Source organism: Musca autumnalis, unplaced genomic scaffold, assembly GCF_047663935.1.
Source record: "Musca autumnalis isolate F117 unplaced genomic scaffold, ASM4766393v1 scaffold_4, whole genome shotgun sequence".
In the NCBI taxonomy this organism is placed as follows: domain Eukaryota; kingdom Metazoa; phylum Arthropoda; class Insecta; order Diptera; family Muscidae; genus Musca; species Musca autumnalis.
The window spans coordinates 231,394,634-231,417,770 of NW_027411977.1; the positions used below are offsets into that span (position 1 = coordinate 231,394,634).

At 22.7% G+C, this 23,137-nt stretch overlaps 1 protein-coding gene across 1 annotated transcript; it reads right to left on the minus strand.

Annotated features, from left to right (window-relative positions):
* Positions 1-10,247: 10,247 nt before the first annotated feature.
* On the minus strand, positions 10,248-23,090 carry LOC141402427 (inactive ubiquitin carboxyl-terminal hydrolase MINDY-4B). Its single transcript, XM_073983701.1, has 8 exons — positions 22,825-23,090; positions 22,550-22,764; positions 11,729-11,900; positions 11,600-11,665; positions 11,357-11,427; positions 11,134-11,287; positions 10,955-11,026; positions 10,248-10,891 (listed from the first exon to the last, which is right to left on the minus strand). The coding sequence occupies exons 1-8, from the start codon at positions 22,879-22,881 to the stop codon at positions 10,469-10,471; spliced, it is 1,230 nt and encodes a 409-aa protein (XP_073839802.1). The 5' UTR covers positions 22,882-23,090; the 3' UTR covers positions 10,248-10,468.
* Positions 23,091-23,137: the final 47 nt, after the last annotated feature.

The window sequence follows — 23,137 nt, forward strand, 5'->3', positions numbered from 1 at the left end:
CTTTTAATATTTTATTTAAGCAAAAAACCTAAATTAAAATTATATTAACAAACTATAACTCTCATATCAATTTGTTTTGCAAAAATTCCTAGAAACTATCTTAAAAAAAAATTAAAAAAAGAAAGTGAAACGCATAATTTGAACTGAAATGTGATAGTTATTTTAGTTACATACTTCAGGTTCATGGCTAATAAAAATATACATAAATAATAAAAATTATAAAAAAGTTTAAAATTTTCGTCATGGCTAATAAATAATAACAATTATAAAAAGTTTAAAATTTTCGTATTAATAATTAATTTATAAAAATATAATGTCTCTTTTATATTCTACAAAATAATCAAGTGCTCAAATCTCGAAGTGTATTTCAAAAACTAAATTTAGTTTTAATTACAATAATTTTTATTTAATTTCATTATTTTGTACTTAAGTAAAATTTAAAGTAACTCAAGAAAATAAATTAAAAATTATTATTTTTTTTTTTTTGTAATTTTATTTAAATTATTTTAAAAGTTTTAATAAATAACTATATCTGATTTAAGTCTGAATTTAAAAAAAGGAAAATAATAATTATTATTTTTTTTTAATATAAAATAAACATTGTGAATAAATAATCTAAAAATAAATATTTAATAAATTTTTCAACCAAATGTATAACATTAATAATAAATAATAATAAACAAACAGTAAACAAATAAATAAACAAAAAAATACAACAACTTCCTAAATAAAAATACATACATTTTTTTGAAAAAAAAAAAATAATAATAAATGGTAATGTTAAATTTATTAAAAGGTTAAAAGGTAGGTAACGACTTTTTAAGGAGGCAATACAGTCAGTGAATTGTCCCAATTTGAACTTCTATATATCAAAAATGGTAAAACCTACGAAAATATCATAAAGGTAAATTTTGTAGAGATTTTTCACAGCTACAGTATTTTCTCTAATCCCATTTCGATAGTACTTGCGGTTTTCAAACAAAATCGTAAAAACTTAAAAAACCCTAAAAATGTGAACTTTGACCGCGATTTATTAAAGAAGCGGTCCGGCGATTTTTTATGAACATTGTAATTTCAGATTCAGCAAAAACTTCCCAAGTGTAAGCTCCTTTCCTTTCAAATTTTAAATAAATTTTTATTTTATTTATTTTTATTTTATATACATTTTTTTTTATAATTTTTCCTTTTTATAATTTTCATTTTATATAATTTTTATTTTTTATAATTTTGATTTTGTATTATTATTTATAATTTTTATTTTTATTATTATAATTTGTATTATTTAACGTAATTTGGAGCCCCTATTTATACGTACACCATTTGCATATGTGAATTTTAAATTGAAGCTTTTTTATTTTCAAAGACGAGTCATTTGTCGCCCTTCTTTACTAGAAATCATTTTTTTTTTAATATCGACAGTTTTTTCATTGTATTGCAGTATGTCTTTCATATCGATAGATTTTAAGTGGATTGTGATTTAGAACGCTAAGAAGTCAACAACATTTTCTGTTGACTTATGACGACCCAGGTTCAAATTCCAGCCGGGCTCAGCTGAATTTGTTTTTTTTTTAGTTTTTCCCTTTTTTAGGGCGAAGGCCATTATTTGTGAGATTTTTTAATTATGTAATTTAATTAATAGAGCTATGTGACCTAAAGAGATTATATTGAGAAAATAATATCTAGCGAAGTCCTTCACATCAACCACTATGCGACGATCGTTTCGTTAACTGGTTAGGCTTTTTAATTTTTTAACATTTTCTATTTTTTTTAAATTTTAATGTTTTTAAATTTTAATTTTCACCATTTTTATTATTTTATTATTTCCATTTTTTATAACATTAATTTTTATTTTTCATTATTTCTATTTTTAACCTTTTTATTATTTTTATTTTAATATAATTTTAATTTTTTATAATTTTTGTTGTTTATAATTTTTTAGTTTTAATATAATTTTTATTTTTTTTTTGTTTTAATTTTTATTTTCACTATTTTTATTCTTTTATTATTTTAATTTTTTATAACTTTTATTGTTTATAATTTTCATTTTTTTCGTATATTTTTATTCTTTATTCTTTATAATTTTTATTGTTTATTATTTTTTTACTTTTCACAATTTTTATTTTTTACATAATTTTTTTTCATATTTTTTATTTTAACTAATTAAATTTTTAATTTTTTATAATTTTATTTTCGTATTATTTTTATTTTTCATTAGTTTTTATTATTTTTATGTTTAAATTTTTATTTTTTATACATTTTATTTTTTATATTATTTTTATTTTTTATAATTTTTGTTCTTAATAAGTTTTAATTTTTATAGTTTTTAGTTCTTATAATTTTAATTTTTTATAGTTATTATTTTTTATTATATTTATTTTCTAATTTTTTGTCATTTTAATGTTTTTTTATTATTTTTACTTGTTATAATTTTTATTTTCACTACTTTTAATTTATATTATTTTTGTTTACTACAATTTTTATTTTCACTAATTTAATTTTTTATAATTCTTATTTTTTATTATATTTAACCTTTTTTAAATTTTTTTATAAATTTGTTTATATCATTTTTATTTGTTTATTATTTTTCTCTTTTATAATATGTTATAACTTTTATTGTTTTTTAATTTTTATTTTTATAATCTTTATTTTTTTTTTACATTTATTCTTTATTTTTATTTTATAGATATAGTAATTGATTTCAATACATTTATTTTCAATAATTTTTATTTTTTTAAAAATTGTATTTTCACTATTTTTATTTTTTATTATTTTTATTTGTTACAATTTTTATTTTCACTAATTTAATTTTTTATAATTAAAAAATAAATATTAAAAAAATAAAATTATAAAAATAAAAATTAAAAATAAATTAAAATTTATAAAATATAATAAAAGTTAAAACTAATAAAAAAATATATTTTTAATAAGTATTAATATTAAAAAAAAATAAATTATAAATATAAAAATTAAAAAAAATAAAAATTATAAAATATAATACAAGAGGAAAATAATACAAATTATAAAATATAAATGTTATAGTTTTTATTATTTTTATCTTTTATTATATTTTATAACATTTATTTTTTTTAATTTATATTTTTTAATATTTATTTTTTATTTTTATTTTATAGATATAGTAATTGATTTCAATACTTTTTTAAATATTTTTTCATACATTTTATTTTCACTGTTTTATTTTTAATTATTTTAATTTTTGTATAATATTTATTTTTGAAACTATCATTTTTTATATTTTCACTATTCACTATTTTTATTTATTTATTATTATTAATTTTTATATTTTTTATTTTCCTAATTTTATTTTTAAATTTTTTATAACTTTTATTTTTATTTTGTACTGTCTTTGTTTTTCATTTTTTACAATTTTTATTTTTCGTTTTTTACAATTTATATTGTTTATTACTTTAAACTTTTTATAATTTTTATTTTTCTAAAATTCTATTTTTTATGATTTTATTTTTTATATTTTTTGTTAACTACAATTTTTTTATAATTTTTATTTTTTATCTTTTATATGTTCGCTATTTTTATTTTTTATTAGTTATAATTTTTATTATTTATAATTTTTATTTTCACTATTTTTGTTCTGTATAATTTTTACTTGTTATAATGTTTATTTTCACTAATTTTATTTTTTTATAGTTTTTATTCTTTATATTTTTTCTAATTTTTATTTTTATAACTTTTAGTTGTTATAATTGTTATTTTTTATAATTTTATTATCACTATTTTAGCTTTTTATAATTTTGTTTTCTATAGTTTTAGATGTCACAATTTTTTAGTTTTTATAATGTTTATTTTAGCTATTTGTATTTTTAAAATTTTTATTTTTTGTAATTTTTATTATTTAAAATATTTATAACTTAAAATTTTAAATTTTTTAATTTTTACTTTTTATAAATTTAATTTTTATAATGTTTATTTTAGCTATTTTTATTTTTATAAATGTTATTATTATAAGTATTACTATTTAAATGTTTTATAATTTAAAATTTCCTTATTTTTTAATTTTTATCAATTTTATTTTACTATTTTAATTTTTTACATGGCTATTATTTCTTATTTTTTTCATAGTTTTTGATTTCATTAATTTTTTTTATTTTTTATAAGTTTTAATTTCTATAGTTTTATTTTTATTACTTTTTATAACTTTTATTTTTTTATTTCTTATTCTTTATTATTTTTGTTTTTTTTTTATTTTTATTCTTTATAATTTTTATTTTAACTACTTTTATTTTTAATAATATATATCCAATTCTTAAAATTTTATTTATTATATTTTTTTATCATTTATAGTTTTTATTATATTCTTTTTTATAATTATTATTATTCTTAGTTTCTTTAGTTTTATTTTTTCTTTTCGCATTCATTTGTGTGGTTATAATTTCCAATGTTTTTAGTTTTTTTTATAATTTTATTTTCTATAGTTTTTGAGGACTAACGGGAGAGAGAAGCGAAGACGAATAATATATCTGTTCACATAGCCAATCCTCTTCAAACGTCAACCTCACCCACTGTCCACTTGAGACTTGGTGTCCTCTGTTCACGCAAACGAGGCTCTGGCGACCGATCATGGGCGGTATAACTCTAACCCGATGCATGGAAGAAATACCTGCAGCACTTTTTAACTGGAGCACTTCTCTCGACTCCTTGTTTGATTGGGATGGGATCAAGCAATAGGGATGGCAGCGGATGAGCCAATGGTATGGCCAACGGTGGCGCCCAAAGATCTTCAGAAGATTTACTATCAACATACTCTTGCCTAGAGGATGGCTGGCAGCCCCAGCACTAGGTGCGGATGCGATGGCCCAATCAGCCACCCATCTTTAAAACACCAGATTACAGAAACATCAATAAGCAATATAAGAACTGATAACCCCTCGATGACGACCTATGGATTTAAAACCCGGTTTATGATTGGAACATGGAATGTAAGAACTCTCTCTGAAACATCGAGACTCTACCAAGTCCAGAGCGAAATGTCAAACTACCGTTTAGATGTCCTTGGACTAAGTGAAGTCCGCTGGACGAATTCCGGAACATTATCACTCAAAAACGGATACAATTTCATTTTCTCTGGGAATGCTATTAGCAGAAAAAATGGGGTCGGGATAATATTATCACCAAAGGCGAACAAAGCCCTCCGTGGATATAAGACCATATCCGAGCGCATAAACATGGTAAGGCTTAACTCAAAGTTTCGCAAGATATCCATCATACAGTGCTATGCCCCAACGGAACCAGACGATGAAGAATCAAAAGACCTATTCTACTCTCAGCTTGATGCAGTTATTAACTCTCTACCAAAGGGGGACATCAAGCTTATTATCGGTGATTTTAACGCAAAAGTGGGTTGCAATAACAACAATTTAAGCACTGTCATGGGCACACAAGGCCTTGGGGACATAAGAAACGAAAACGGCGATAGACTGGTTGACTTCTGTGCTAGACACCGTTTATTTATTGGGGGCACAAAGTTTGCACATAAAAATATTCACAAATACACATGGGAATCCCCAGATGGTCACACACGAAACCAGATTGACCATATTCTCATCAGCAAACTTTTCCTGGGATCGCTGATGGATGTAAAAACGAGACGCGGTGCCGATATCGATAGTGATCACATGCTGTTAGTTGCTACTCTACGTCTACGCCCGGCCGTTGTAAAGCGTCAACATCAGAAGCGCAATAAACTAAATCTTCTGCAACTGCAAAACCCAGAAGTCGCGCACAGATATAAGCTAATGCTTACTGAAAGGCTCCAAGGAAGCAACTCGAACACATGGGAAAATATAGCAGAAACGTGCAGAGAAGCAGCGACAACCGTCATTGGAACTGCAAAGTAAACTCTAAAGCCATGGATAACAAGCGAGACTCTCGAGGCAATAAAACACCGTAAGCGCCTACGCAATATATTCCTAAAATCCAAAACAAACGAAGCAAAAACACAGGCCAAAGCTAACTACCGTACCGCCGCAAATACTGTTAAGCGTTTAGCTCGTAGACAAACGTTTATATTACAATAAGCTAGCTGAACAAGCAGAACAAGCTTCTAATATTGGCAATATTCGTGGTGTGTACGAAACAATTAAGATAATGAGTGGCAACAATATTAGGCCTATTTCAACAATCAAGGATGAAAACGGACAGGAATTAAGCAGCCCTGATGAGCAAATAGATCGCTGGCGTCGGTTTTTCAGCACTGAAAACCATTCAGATAATGAGACACAGCCATATACTTCTACTTCTACATTACGCCGCAACCCGAGGAGAGATGTAAATACAGATCCACCTACGTATGAAGAAGTATTAAGAGCTCTAAAGTCACTCAAAAATGGCAAGGCAGCTGGTCCGGATAACATACCCTCGGAACTACTCAAGTATGGAGCGGAACCCATTGCGCAAACTATCACCCAAATTATAAGAGACGTGACAAGAAGACAAATGTCTTTCCCAACGAATGGAAAAATGGCACAATTGTTACAATCCCAAAAAAGGTGATTTGACCCAGTGTAAAAATTGGCGAGGAATAACATTGTTAAACGCAATTAGCAAGGTAATGGCACAACTTATACTACACCGCATATCTCCAGTGCTCGATTCAATTTTACGGAAGGAACAGGCGGGTTTTCGCCCTGGTCGATCGTGTGCAGATCACATCAACTCCTTACGTATAATTATAGAACAGTCTGCTGAATTAAACTCACCTCTCTATCTTTTATTCGTGGATTTTGAGCGAGCTTTTGATATCGTTTACCGAGATGCTATGTGGAACGCCCTTATAAATAAAGGCCTCCCTCCTAAAATTGTATCCCTAATCAGGGAACTCTATAGAGACGCCAAAACGTCCGTCCGTTTCAACGGCAAAGAAAGTCTACCCTTCGAAACCAGTAAGGGTGTAAAGCAAGGATGTCTCTTATCCCCCACACTTGTTGGAATGTAAATGATTTCCTTGGCGACATCGATTATGCAGATGACATTTGCTTTTTCGCCCACAACTTCGACCACATCAAAACCAAATTGGAATCGCTTACCCGAAATGCCTCAAAAGTTGGTCTAAAAATAAACACCGTAAAGACAAAGCTTATGAGATTAGGCACAACAAGTCAAACACCACTCTCAATAAACGGACAAATTATCGAAGACGTAGAACACTTCTGTTACTTAGGTAGCAAGATTACCAAAGACGGCGGATCAGAAGCAGATATCAGCGATCGTATTAACAAAGCTAGAAATGCGTTCCGATCACTCAATAAAGTCTGGAGGTGTAGTGCCATATCAACCACAACTAAAATTAGGATATTTAACTGCAGTGTCAAATCTATTCTACAGTATGGTTGTACGACTTGGAGTTTTACGCAAGCGACCACTAGAAAGCTCCAAGTATTTATCAATCGGTGCCTACGCCAACTTATGAGAATCTTCTGGCCTAATAAAGTATCAAATTCGGAACTACTACTCCGAACCAATTGTAGCCCTGTCGAGGTAGAAATTCGAAGGAGGAAATGGACTTGGATAGGCCACATCTTTCGGCGACCACACAGTGACATCGCCAGAACAGTTCTAGACTGGAATCCGCAAGGACAACGTAAGAGAGGACGCCCAAGAAACATGGATCCGTTGTACAAAAATAGAGCTTGAATCAACCCATATATCCTGGGGCCAAGCAAAACATCTGGCCAATGATAGGAGATGGAGAGAGCTTGTCGATGCCCTATGTTCTACCTGAACTTTTTACATCTGTTTTTTATGTAATAATGCAATTTTTTATGTAAGATATACCGATGTAAATAAAGGACATATATATATATATATATATACAGCTGTGTTCAAAATAATAGGAGTGCTCATTCACACCAAGGGAATGGTCGAATAAACATGGTTAAACTTACCCATTTTGGTTTATTTTGAATTTGTTTAACATTGTTGACATCCCAACAATTAATTCATCAGCAGAAATGTGGCAATCTGTTTTAAATTATTTACTGTTTACACCAACATTATAAATCGCCTTAAAATTTGTTGTTCAAAAAATAGGAGTGCGGAAGAAAAAGGACAATAAAAATATTTTTAGTTGAGTTTAAGATCAAAATTGTCTATATTTTAGTTGACAGTAGTGAATCCAATAGATTTTATGAGATTTGATGGCTGTTGGAAAACAAAAGTTCTTTTGGAGGTAGCCTAAAAGCAGGTGATTGTCCTTGCAGAGATTTTTTCCATAAATTGAGCACTTATTGGGTAACTCAATGGTTTTTTTAGACAGAACTTTAGTGATTAGAGTTTTTTGATGTTCTGGCTGTTATCTCGAACAATATATAATGATCGGTATCCCAGAAATTTGTGTATTTTGATTATGTAAGGATCGGTTAAAAAAGCGTATTTATAAGGCATTAATTTCTCGATCAAGTGATGTCTTGAGGTCCTTTGCATCTTAACTGCACGCAGAATTCATTATATGGTTCATTTTTGAATAATTGGATGATTGGCACATATGAGACATTTTTCAAAACGCTTTCTTGAGAAGGAAACTTTAAAGACAAAGTTTTGAAGTTGGCCTAAGATTATTTTTATTAGGTTTTGCATCGTATAATAAACAGTTTTCTAATGAAACTAACCTAAATGAAGTAATTTTGAGTGAAAAACGTAAGTTTATATTGAAAAATATATTACGGCGTATACCAACCATAGTGCAATCCCAGCCTGCCTATCACTAAATGGGTCAAAGTACATTTCAACCGTTCACGTTTTAAACATTTTTTGAATAGAAGCGAAACTGATTGCATACACAAGGTTAGCATCCTAAGGACTTTTAAATATTATTTGGTTTGGGGAATAAATTCCTTATAGATACGCTTTTTTGGCCGATCCTTGCCTTAAGGGCTAATGTAAACTGTCTTAAGCTTGGCTCAAGGATCAAAATACACAAATTTATGGGATACCAATTATTATATATTGTTAGAAATAACATCCATAGCATCAAACAAATCTAATCGTTAAAGCTTTTGTCTACAAAATCCATTGATTTGCCCGATAAGTGCTCAATTTATGGGAAAAATGTCTGCAAGGACAATCGACTGTTTTTTGGCTACCTCCAAAGGACTTTTGTTTTCAAACAGCAATCAAATCTCATAAAATCTATTGGATTTACTACTGTTAACTAAAATATTGACAATTTTGATCCTAAACTCAACTAAAACTATTTTTATCGTCCTTTTTCTTCCACACTCCTATTTTTTTGAACAAAAACTTTAAACACGATTTATAATGTTGGTGTAAACAGTAAATAATTTAAAACAGATTGCCACTTTTCTGCTGATGAATTAACTGTTGGGATGTCAACAATGTTAAACAAATTCAAAATAAACCAAAATGGGTAATTTTAACCATATTTTTTGACAATTTTCTTTTTTTGTATGGGCGCTCCTATTATTTTGAACGCAACTGTATATATATATATATATATATATATATATATAGTTTTTGATGTCACTATTTTTTAGTTTTTATAATGTTTATTTTAGCTATTTGTATTTTTATAATTTTTATTATTTAAAATATTTATAATTTAAATTTTCCTTATTTTTTTTTAATTTTTACTTTTTATAAATTTAATTTTTATAATGCTTATTTTAGTTATTTTTAAAAATTGTATTATTGTAAGTTTTACTATTTAAATGTTTTAAAATTTAAAATTTCTTCATTTTTTAATTTTTATTTATTATAAATTTTATTTTACTATTTTATTTTTTTTGGCTATTACTTTTTTATTTTTTTTTATAATTTTTAATTTCGATAGTTTTATTTTTTATTACTTTTTTATAATTTTTATTTTTTAATTTTTTTATTTGTTATTCCTTATTATATTTTGTTTTTTTATTCTATATAATCTTTATTTTAACTATTTTTATTTTTTAATAATATCCAATTTTTTAAATTGTATTTATTATTATTTTTATTTTTACTATTTTTATTTTTTATTATTATCATTTATAGTTTTTATTATATTCTTTTTTATAATTATTAATATTCTTAGTTTTTATTATTTTTATTTTTTGTTTTCGCCTTCATTTGTGTGGATATAATTTCCAATGTTTTTAAGCCTTTTTCAATCTTCAGAGTCCCATTTCCCCACTTACCTTGAGCGTATGAGTATCAACAAGAAGTATACGCCATCGTCACACCACACGCCACGGCTAACCGATCTTAAATAAAACCACTTTAACGACAATAAAATCAGTTTTATTCTTTAGCTTTCAAGCCTTTTTAATTATTTTATTTAAAATGACGTATTTGTTCTCCCGCCTAAAAAAGCTTAAAGCAAATTCAAAGCTATAAAAATAAAGTGCTACTCTCACACTTTCTCCTTGACTATGTTCTTCTTACTACTTCCTCGTTTTCACATTCCATCATCATTCTCTCTCTCGCTCTCTATCTATCTCTCCCTCTACTGCTGAGTACTAAACAAATAACTCAATGTTGAGGGTTGAGCATGAAAACGCACCTGGGCCTCTTCCCATTTGGTGTGAATCAACTTCTGCAGTGGTGTATTCTCTGCCAACTCTTCCTTAATTTCTTCTTTATCATCCTTGGGTTTACCCGATAGCGATGTTGATTCCGTTGTAGACACTTGTCGTTCCAACATACCTGTGGCCTGATCATTATACGAACGATTATCTATGGTCATAAGTATCTCACGACCCGAACAACTGTAGTAATAGAGATCAAAACGTGATTCAGCATGATAATTTCGCAAAAGATCTGGATTACGATTAAACATAACACCAAAGTGACCAGCGCAGAGGGTTATCCAAATGGGGAAATTGGGTGTTTTTAGACGTGAACCAGGTTGTCGAGCCACAAGGTTGCTCTAAGGGGGAGAAAAAAATGTGAATTTTCGTTATTTTTTCAATTGTTAGTTTTTCAAACTCACCTGACCACTTTCACCCTCCCATAGCATCAAACCAATGGCACAGCGATTCAGGACACCATATTGAGGAACAGCCTAAGGTATTGATATGGGGAAAATGGTTAAAAATGGGAAATAATCAGAAAATTCTTCTCTGCGATTTATCTGATGAGAGTGCCTCTCTTTACTCTATCCTTACTTACATAACTATTTTCATCGCCCACATTCACCACCCCATTGTGTATATAAGGTGTGGCCCTTCCAGTCAGCAGCAGGGTAACAATCATCAATGAACCTTCCTCATTATTGCTCATGGTCAATGGCACAACTTTGGTGGAATCCAAATCACTGCGAACCCTAGAAAGACAACAGAAAAATTAATAAACAATTAGAAGTAGAAAAAAGTTCATCACTTTTACAACTTACCGTCCCATTGTGCGTGTCAATACAGCACTATATAAGAACAGCAAAGTTCCTGGTGAATCCTCTTCGGTAAACTTTGAAACAAAATGGAAATAATATTAAAAAATGTAGGATTCTGAATGATGAGTCTTAGAAAAAAACTAGACTCGGTGTTGAAATGTTCGAGGACACCGGATTTTCCTAAATTAGATTTCTCAAATTCGGGCACTCAACATTTTAAATTTTTATCTATTTTTGTTGACTCACAATTTTATAATGCCTTTTAATAAAAAATTCCAATTCCTCATTTTGATTCAAGGTGAATATGTAGAGCTAAAATTAAAAAGAAAAATATGTAAGTTGGAGCATCCAAAATATAAACATTACATAACCTACCTTTTCCGTTACGCCATCATGGAAATACAAGGCACTGTGGTCCACAAAACACTCATCGTCTGGTGAGGGTAAAACCATCACCACTTTATCCTTATCGGCTACAATGCGTAAAATTTCTATTAGAGCTGAGACCAAGGCATCCCGTTGCATGTCCACAGTGGGTGATAGGGGGCTGAAGAAAGGGAAAAATATTGCATTAGAATTTTTCTACAGATTGTTTCTGTGAAAAAAGAAAAGCATTTTTTCGATGATATATTTCAGTGAAGAATTTTCTAGAAAATTTTTTCTGTGATCTATCACAGTGGAAAATTTTGTAGAAAATTTTTTCTGTGATCTATCACAGTGGAAAATTTTGTAGAAAATTTTTTCTGTGATATATCAAAGTGGAAAATTTTCTAGAAAATTTTTTCTGTGATCTGTCACAGTACAAAATTTTTTCTGTGATATATCACAGTGGAAAATTATCTAGAAAATTGTTTTAAATTAATTGTCTTTTGAAAAATTCTTTAAAAATATTAAAAAATTCGAAGTATTTTCAAAAAAATATTAAAACAAATTCCAAATATTTTCAAAAATTCTTTAAAAATTTAAAAAAAAACAAATATTTTCAAAAAAAATATTTTAAAAAAATTTCAAATATCTTCAAAAAATACTTTAAAAGAATTCAAAATACTTACAAAAAATATTCAAATTTTTAAAATAAATGTCTAAAAATATTTACTTTTTTTTTACAAAAATACAAACATTTTGAAAAATTTTTAAAGAAAAAATATTTAAAAAAATCCAAACGTATTCAAAATTTTCTTATAAATACTTTAAAAGAATTCCAAATATTTTCAAAAATCTTTTAAAAATATTTAAAGAGCATTTCTTTAAAAATATTAAAAAATTCGAAATATTTTCGAAAAAAATATTAAAACAAATTCCAAATATTTTTAAACATTTTTTAAAAATATGTAAAAAACCAAATATTTTCAAAAAATCTTTTAAAGAAGTCCAAATATTTAAAAGATATATATTTAAAAATATTAAAAAAAAATATTTAAAAAAAATTAAAAATATTTAAAAATTTAAAATATTTTCAAAAAATACTTTAAAAAAATTCAAAATACTTTCAAAAAATTCTTTAAATGTTTAAAATAAATTTCTTAAAAATATTTACAAAAATCCAAATATTTTGAAAAATTCTTAAAAAAAATTAAAAAAATTCCAAACGTATTCAAAATTTTCTTAAAAATACTTTAAAAGAATTCCAAATATTTTCAAAAAATATTTAAAGAACCTAAACATTTTGCAAAATTCTTTAAAAATATTAAAAAATTGGAAATATTTTCAAAAAATTATTTAAACAAATTCCAATTATTTTCCAAAATTTTTTAAAAATATTTAAAAAAAAAAACAAATATTTTCAAAAATTCTTTTAAAGAATTCCAAATATTAAAAAAAAAACAACATTAAAAAATTAAAAATATTTAAAAATTTCAAATATTTTTAAAAATTTCAAATATTTTCAAAAAAATTCTTTAAATTTTTAAAATAAATGTCTTAAAAATATTTACAAAAATCCAAACATTTTGAAAAGTTCTAAGAAAATAATATTTAAAAAAATTCCAAACGTATTCAAAATTTTCTTAAAAATGCTTTAAAAAAATTCCAAATATTTTCAAAAATTCTTTAAAAATATTTATAGAATCTAAACATTTTGAAAAATTCCTTAAATATATTAAAAAAATCGAAATATTTTCAAAAATATATTAAAACAAATTCCAAATATTTTCAAAAATTCTTTAAAAATATTAAAAAAAGACAAATATTTTCAAAAAATTCTTTTAAAAAATTCCAAATATTAAAAAAATATTTAAATATTTCAAAAAAATATTAAAACAAATATTTTAAAAATTTTCAATTATTTTAAAATATTTAAAAAATTAAGAATATTTAAAAAAATCAAAATACTTTCAAAAAAAATCTAAGTTTTTAAAATAAATGTCTTAAAAAAATCCAAACATTTTTAAAAATTCTTAAAGAAAAAATATTTAAAAAAAAATCCAAACGTATTCAAAATTTTCTTAAAAATACTTTAAATGAATCCCAAATATTTTCAAAAAATTTTTAAAAATATTTAACATTTTGCAAAATTCTTTAAAAATATTAAAAAAATATTTTCAAAAAATTATTTTAAAAATTCAAAAATTCTTTAAAGATATTTAGAAACCCAAATATTTTCAAAAATTATTTTAAAGAATTCCAAATATTTAGAAAAAATATTAAAAAAAATTAAAAATATTTAAAAATTTCAAATATTTTCAAAAAATGCTTAAAAAAATTAAAATACTTTAAATTTTTAAAATAAATTTCTTAAAAATATTTACAAAAATCCTAACATTTTGAAAAATTCTTAAAGAAAAAATATTTAAAAAAATTCTAAACGTATTCAAAATATTCCTTAAAAAACTTTAAAAGGATTCCAAATGTTTTCAAAAATTCTTTAAAAATATTTAACATTTTGAAAAATTCTTTAAAACTATTAAAAATTCGAAATATTTTCAAAAAATTATTAAAAAAATCCAAATATTTTCAAAAATTCTTTAAAAATATTTAAAAAAGATATTTTCAAAAAATTCCTTTAAAGAATTCCAGATATTAAAAAAATATTTAACAAATTTCAAATATTTTCAAAAAATACTTTAAAAGGATTCAAAATACTTTCAAAAACTTCTTTAAAAAAATGTAATATTTTTTAAAAAATAAAAATAAGTTTTTTAGAAACAATCCAAACATTTTGAAAAAATTCTTTAAAAATATTAAAAAATAGAAAATTCTTTAAAAATATAAAAAAAAACAGAAAATTCTTTAAAAATATTAAAAGAATATCCATATAGTTTTAAAAATTCTAAAACAATTTTCTAGAAAATGTTTTCTATGATCTATCGCAGTGACGAATTTTCTAGATTTTTTTATATATCACAGCGAAATTTCTTCCAGAAAAATTCTTTGAAAATATTAAAAAATTCGAAATATTTTCAACAAATTATTAAAACAAATTCTATTAAAACTATTTTCAAAAATTCTTTAAAAATATTAAAAAAAAAACAAATATTTTCAAAAATTCTTTTAAAGAATTCCAAATATTTAAAAAAATTTTTAAAAACATTAAAAAAAATTAAAAAAATTTAAAAATTTCAAATATTTTCAAAAAACACTTTAAAAGAATTGCAAATACTTTTAAAAAATTGCAAATTTTTAAAATTAATGTCTAAGAATATTTACAAAAATCCAGACATTTTGAAAAATTCTTCAAGAAAAAATATTTAAAAAAAATTCCAAACGTATTCAAAATTTTCTCAAAAATACTTTAAAAGAATTCCAAATATTTTCTATATTCTTTAAAAATATTTAAAGATTCTAGACATTTTGAAAAATTCTTTAAAAATATTAAAAAATTCAAAATATTTACAAAAAATTATAAAAACAAATTCCAAATACTTTCAAAAATTCTTTAAAAAATTTAAAAAAAAAACCAAATATTTTCAAAAATTCTTTTGAAGAATTCCAAATATTTAAAAAAAAATATTTAAAAATATTTAAAAAAATTAAAAATTTTTAAAAATTTCAAATATTTTCGAAAAATATTTTAAAAAAATTCAAAATACTTTCAAAAAATTCTGTAAATTTTTAAAATAAATGTCTAAAAAATATTTACAAAAATCCAAACATTTTGAAATTTTCTTATAAAAATAATATTTAAAAAAAATCCAAACGTATTCAAAATTTTCTTAAAAATACTTTAAAAGAATTACAAATATTTTCAACAATTCTTTAAAAATATTTAAGGGTCCTATACATATCAAAAAAATCTTTAAAAATATTAAAAAATTCGAAATATTTTCAAAAAATTATTAAAATGTCTTTTAAAGAATTCCAAATATTTAAAAAAAAATAATATTTAAAAAAATTTTAAAAATTAAAAATATTTAAAAATTTTAAATATTTTCAAACAAAATTGTAAAAGAGTTGCAAATACTTTCAAAAATTTTTTAAATGTCTTAAAAATATTTACAAAAATCCAAACATTTTGAAAAATTCTTAAAATAAAATATTTAAAAAAATTCCAAACGTATTCAAAATTTTCTTAAAAATACTTTAAAAGAATTCCAAAAATTTTCAAAATTTCTTTAAAAATATTTAAAGAACCTAAACATTTTGAAAAATTCTTTAAAAATATTAAAAAAAATCGAAATATTTTCAAAAAAAACTTATTAAAACAAATTCCAAATATTCTCAAAAGTTCTTTAAAAATATTAAAAAAAAAAACAAAATTTTCAACAATTCTTTAAAGAATTCCAAATTTAAAAAAAAAAATATTTAAAAATTTCAAATATTTTTAAAAAAGTACTTTAAAAGAATTCAAAATACTTTTAAATAAAAAATCTTTAAATCCAAAACATTTTGAAAAAATCTTGAAAAAATATTCGGAATTTTTTTTAAAAAATATTTTAAAAGGTTTCCAAATATTTTTAAAAATTCTTTAAAAGTATTTAAAGAACCTAAACATTTTGAAAAATTCTTTAAAAATATTAAAAAATTCAAAATATTTTCAAAAAATTATTAAAACAAAATCCAACTTTTTTCAAAAATTATTTAAAAATATTAAAAAAAACTAAATATTTTCAAAAATTCCTTTAAAGAATTCCAAAGATTTAAAAAAAATATTTAAATAAAAATTAAAAATATTTAAAATTTCAAAAAATACTTTAAAAAAATTCAACATAAAAAATTTATTAAATTTTTAAAATAAATGTCTTAAAAATATTTACAAAAATCCAAAAATTTTGAAAAATTCTTAAAGAAAAAATATTTAAAAAAATTCCAAACGTATTCAAAATTTTCTTAAAAATGCTTCAAAAGGATTCCAAATATTTTCCAAAATTCTTTAAAAATATTTAAAGAGCCTAAACATTTTGAAACATTCTTTAAAAATTTAAAAAAAAATGGAAACATTAAAAAAAAATTTGAACAAATTCCAACTATTTTTAGAAATTCTTTAAAAATATTTAAAGAACCTAAACATTTTGAAAAATTCTTTTAAAGAATTCCAAATATTAAAAAAATATTTAAAAAATTAAAAATATTTAAAAATTTCAAATATTTTCAAAAAATACTTTAAAATAATTAAAACTACTTTAAAAAATCTTAAGATTTAAAATAAATGTCTTTAAAATATTTACAAAAATCCAAACATTTTGAAAAATTCTTAAAAAAATATTTAAAAAATTCCAAACGTATTCAAAATTTTCTTAAAAATACTTTAAAAGAATTCCAAATATTTTCAAAAATTCTTTAAAAATATTTAAAAGAGCTAAACATTTTGAAAAATTCTTTAAAAATATTAAAAAATTCGAAATATTTTCAAAAGTTATTAAACAAATTCCAAATATTTTCAAAAATTCTTTAAAAATATTTAAAAAAAAATATTTTAAAAAAATACCTTTAAAGAATTCCAGATATTAAAAAAATATTTAACAAATTTTAAATATTTTCAAAAAATACTTTAAAAGGATTCAAAATACTTTCAAAAACTTCTTTAAAAAAATTTAAAATTTTTTAAAAATAAGTTTAAAAAATATTTAAAAACAATCCAAACATTCTGGAAAAAATTCTTTAAAAATATTAAAAAAAAGAAAATTCTTTAAAAATATTAAAAGAATATCCATATACAGTGTTGGTCACAGAATTAGCACACCCCTTTGGGGCAAAATGATTTCAGTCAGCTAAGAGTTTTGATAGGGAAAATTGAAATATTTTCGTAAACAAAATCCTTTTCTATAATGTATTTAACAGATTTAATGATATAAGTGAATAGTATTATCAGTGGTTTTTTGAAAATAAAAGTTTTGTGAAGACGCCCAAATTATCAAGTGGACATATAATTAGCACACCCTATGATTTTTTAATGTAATTCAATTAATATACAAAAATTAATTTATATTGAAGTTAATTCATATTCAAAACGCATTGAACAAATCATTTTTTCAAAGAAAAAATAATTTATGACCCCGGAATCTCAAAATATATCCCAATAGCGGACCATTTTTCGTAATGTACACCTAAACGTCAGAAAATCGCCAAAACTTTAAAAACAAATGTACAATTGGATCTGAAATTATTGGAATTGTTAACCGATTACTGAAATTTAAATATAAAGTGCAAAAACTTTTCAAAAAGTGTTTAAGGTAGATGATTCATTCAAGAAAATTTTCGATTTGGAAGGGGTTTATAGAATGAAGATCAATAAAATGCACCCTTATGTAAAGAAGGATCAACTTATAACACCATTTGTTATTCAAAATTACAAGTCTCAATAACACCAAAGACCTATCACTACAAAACTGTCAACAAAGCGCTAGGTGAACACGTAGCACATGAGTATGTTTAAAGGTATAACCCCTTTCTAACAATAAAGGATTTTGAGGTTTGCTGAAATTGGTCAGAATCCATGAAAGTAGGCATATACTATTCAATATAAATGTTTTCTGCATTATTGATTTTAAATTTAATCGTTTTAAGCTCCGGGAAACATATTATCTTACGGTCTCACTAGACTATCTCCAATTTGCCTAATGTTTATGAAATTATTGAAATTCGCGTAGGTCCCATAGAGATGAACATAGGTTTTTCGTGGCATACATCACGACATATCGGTAAAATTCAGTCCAGATGGATAAGTATTTATATAATCAATAGCTCAAACCATCATATTACAGTTTCTTAATGAAAATGTTTGTGTCAAACGGATTTTACAGATGCACACTGCTGGTGGGTACATCCCACTATTCGCAAATTTACAGAGATGAACAAGAATATGATGTTTTATTTGATGTTTCTATGAACTATTTGCCTCATTGAATTTGTTTACATGTGCAAAAATCGATAAAAAAACACTAAAAACTGAAATTTCCATCAGTCCTTGGGACCCAAGGTGTACCCCATATAATTCCCTTCTGACACTGAAATTTCGGAGACTGGTGGAGAGTATAACGAGCAGACTGGAACTTATTCCCAAACGAAAGGGATTTAAAACAGAATATGGACGAAAATACTGAAACTATTCACAATATTAGTGATTATATTAAGGTGTGCTAATTACGTGTCCAGTGAATTTAGGACATTTTTTACATTTTTGGAGGTTATTCAAATTGACAGTTATGTTTCAGTTTCTGTATTGCGTTGTATTCTTTAAGCATACTACTGAGAATATATTAGAACAAATACTTTATTCAATACAACTACTTTTGAAGGTCTTTTTAGGCAAAATAAATGTTGGTAGTGGGGTGTGCTAATTGTGTGACCAACACTGTTTTTTTGTTTTTTTTGTTTTTTGTTAAAAAATTCTAAAGCAATTTTTTAGAAAATGTTTTCTATGATCTAACACAGTGACGAATTTTCTAGATTTTTTTATATATCACAGCGAAAATTCTTCCAGAAAAATTCTTTAAAAATATTAAAATATTCGAAATATTTTCAAAAAAAATATTAAAACAAATTCCAACTATTTTCAAAAATTCTTTAAAAATATTAAAAAAAAAATATTTTCAAAAAATTCTTTTAAAGAATTCCAATTATTTTAAAAAAAATATTTAAAAAAAATTAAAAATATTTAAAAATTTCAAATATTTTAAAAAATACTTTAAAAGAATTCAAAATACTTTCAAAAATTCTTTAAACTTTTAAAATAAATGCCTTAAAAGTATTTATAAAAATCCAAACATTTTGAAAATTTCTTAAAGAAAAAATATTTAAAAAATTCCAAACGTACTCAAAATTTTCTTAAAAATGCTTTACAAGAATTCCAAACATTTTCAAAAATTCTTTAAAATATTTAAAGGAGCTAAACATTTTGAAAAATTATTTAAAAATATTAAAACATTCGAAATATTTTCAAAAAATTATTCAAACAAATTCCAACTATTTCCAAAAATTCTTTAAAAATATTAAAAAAAACAAATATTTTAAAAAAATTCTTTTAAAGAATACCAAATATTAAAAAATAAATATTTAAAAAAATTAAAAAAAAAATTAAAATTATTTCAAATATTTTCAAAAAATACTTTAAAAGAATTCAAAATACTTTCAAAAAATTCTTTAAATTCTTAAAATAAACGTCTTAAAAATATTTACAAATATCCAAACATTTTGACAAATTCTTAAAAAAAAATCAAAATGTATTTTAAAGAATTCCAAATATGTATTTAAAAAAAATATTTAAAAAAAATTCAAAATATTTAAAAAGAATTCAAAATACTTTCAAAAAATTCTTTAAATTTTTAAGATAAAATGTCTTAAAAATATTTACAAAAATCCAAACATTTTGAAAAATTCTTAAAAAAAATATTTAAAAAAATTCCAAACGTATTCAAAATTTTCTTACAAATACTTTAAAAGAATTCCAAAAATATTTAAAGAACCTAAACATTTTCAAATATTATTTAAAAATATTAAAAAAATCGAAATATTTTCAAAAAAATATTAAAACAAATGCCAACTATTTTCAAAAATTCTTTAAAAATATTAAAAAAAAACCAAATATTTTCAAAAAACTCCAAATATTAAAAAAATAGTTTAAAAATATTTAAAAAATTTCAAATATTTCAAAAATACTATAAAAGAATTTCAAAAAATTCTTTAAAAAAAAATCCAATTTTTTTAAATAAGTCTAAAAAATATTTAAAAAAATTCTTTACAAATATTTAAAAAATAGAAAATTCTTTAAAAATAGTTTTAATAAAGAATTTTAGTTTTTAAACTTTTTGTAAAGAATTTTTTTGGGTTTTTTTAAAATATTTTTTAGATTTATTTAAAAAAAAAATTGTAAATTTTTTTAAAGAATTTTTTAATATTATTTTGTATTCTTTTAAAGTATTTTTTGAAAATATTTGAAATTTTTAAATATTTTTAAACTTTTTTAATTTTTTTTTTATATTTGGAATTCTTTAAAAGAATTTTTTGAAAATATTTGGTTTTTTTTAATATTTTTAAAGAATTTTTGAAAATATTTGGAATTTGTTTTAATAATTTTTCCAAAATGTTTAGGTTCTTTAAATATTTTTAAATAATTTTTGAAAATATTTGGATTCTTTTAAAGTATCTTTAAAAAATTTTTGAATACGTTTGGAATTTTTTTAAATATTTTTTTTAAGAATTTTTCAAAATGTTTGAATTTTTGTAAATATTTTTAAGACATTTATTTTAAAAAATTAAAGAATTTTTTGATAGTATTTCGAATTTTGTTAAAGTATTTTTTTTAAAATATTTGCAATTTTTAAATATTTTTATTTTTTTTTTAATATTTGGAATTCTTTAAAGGAATTTTTGAAAGTATTTGGAATTTGTTTTAATAATTTTTTGAAAATATTTCGATTTTTTTAATATTTTTAAAAAATTTTTCAAAATATTTAGGTTCTTTAAATAGTTTAAAGAATTTTCGAAAATATTTGGAATTCTTTTAAAGTATTTTTAAGAAAATTTTGAATACGTTTGCAATTTTTTAAAATATTTTTTTTTAAGAATTTTTCAAAATGTTTGGAGTTTTGTAAACATTTTTAGACATTAATTTTAAAAATTTGAAATTTTTTTTGAAAGTATTTCGAATTTTTTAAAGTATTTTTTGAAAATAATTGAAATTTTTTAATATTTTTAATCCTTTTAAATATTTTTAAATATTTTTTTTAATATTTGAAATTCTTTAAAATATTTCGAATTTTTTTTAATAATTTTTTTTTTAATATTTCGAATTTTTTAATATTTTTAAAAAAATTTTCAAAGATGTTTAGGTTCTTTAAATATTTTTAAGGAATTTTTGAAAATATTTGGAATTTGTTTTAATAATTTTGTGAAAATATTTTGAATTTTTTAATATTTTTAAAGAATTTTTCAAAATGTTTAGGTTCTTTAAATAGTTTTAAAGAATTTTTGAAAATATTTGGAATTCTTTTAAAGAATTTTTAAGAAAATTTTGAATACGTTTGGAATTTTTTTAAATATTTTTTTAAAGAATTTTTTGAAAATATTTGCAGTTTTTAAATATTTATAATTTTTTTTTTTAATATTTGAAATTCTTTAAAATAATTTTTGAAAGTATTTGGAATTTGTTTTAATAATTTATTTAAAATATTTCGATTTTTTAATATTTTTAAAGAATTTTTCAAAATGTTTAGGTTCTTTAAATAGTTTAAAGAATTTTCGAAAATATTTGGAATTCTTTTAAGTATTTTTAACAAAATTTTGAATACGTTTGAAATTTTTTAATTTTTTTTTTTAATATTTTAAAATATTTTTTTTTTAAGAATTTTTCAAAATGTTTGGATTTTTGTAAATATTTTTAGACATTGAATTTAAACATATGAATTTTTTTTGAAAGTATTTTTAAGGTATTTTTCGAAAATATTTGAAATTTTTAAATTTTTTTATAAATATTTTTTTAAAACACTTCTAAAACAGTTTTCTAGAAAATGTTTTCTATGATCTATCACAGTGACGAATTTTCTAGATTTTTTTATATATCACAGCAACAAATTTTCTAGAAAATTTTGTCAGTGATCTATGGCAGTTGAAAATGTTTTCTGTGATAATCACATGGAAATTTTTCCAGATTTTTTTTTGTGTTATATCACAGTTTCAATTTTTCTCGATAATTGTTTTGGTGATAATTCACAGTTACACAATTTTTTGCGTATTATATCACAGCAATAATTTTTCTGGAATTTGTTTCTATTTTTTTCTGGAATTTTCTTTTCTCCCATAAATCCATTACAACGCACTTACTCTGCCATTGCTGCAGCCCTCGTGGTCTTCCGAGCAAACAACAAATGTTTCACCACAAATCCTTGCACAACTGATAGCAGTCCCCTTGTGGCATTCCTGGGACTCCTTAACCCGTAGGCATATTCCTCTTTGGGTGAACCAAAAGTAAACGGCGTTTGGGTCCATTCGGCACGCATGGGTATGGCCGAAGTGCCAAAGACCAGTTGCCTTAATTCCTGGAAAAAATTCATTTAAATTAAAAATGTCATTAAAGTAGAATATTTTTTTTAACTTACCATTGCCAATTCTGGTGTAATGGCCACCGCACCTTGGGCCTTAAATTGATTAGCCATATTTTCTTTGTTATTTTTGCTGCTCCGCTCAATTCCAAAATTTCCGTCTGCTATCTGGGACTGTTAAATACCTTTTAATTTGACTTTTATTTGCGAGACAGCTAAGTAGACTCTTGGCTAACAATTTATTTCCGTTGTTTTTTTTTTTTTTTTTTTGAGTTTGTAATCACGTTGTTCATAACTTTCACACGCCTACCAAAGTGATATTCAATATTTCAAAAAAAAATTTAATTCATATTTACATAGGATTTGCACT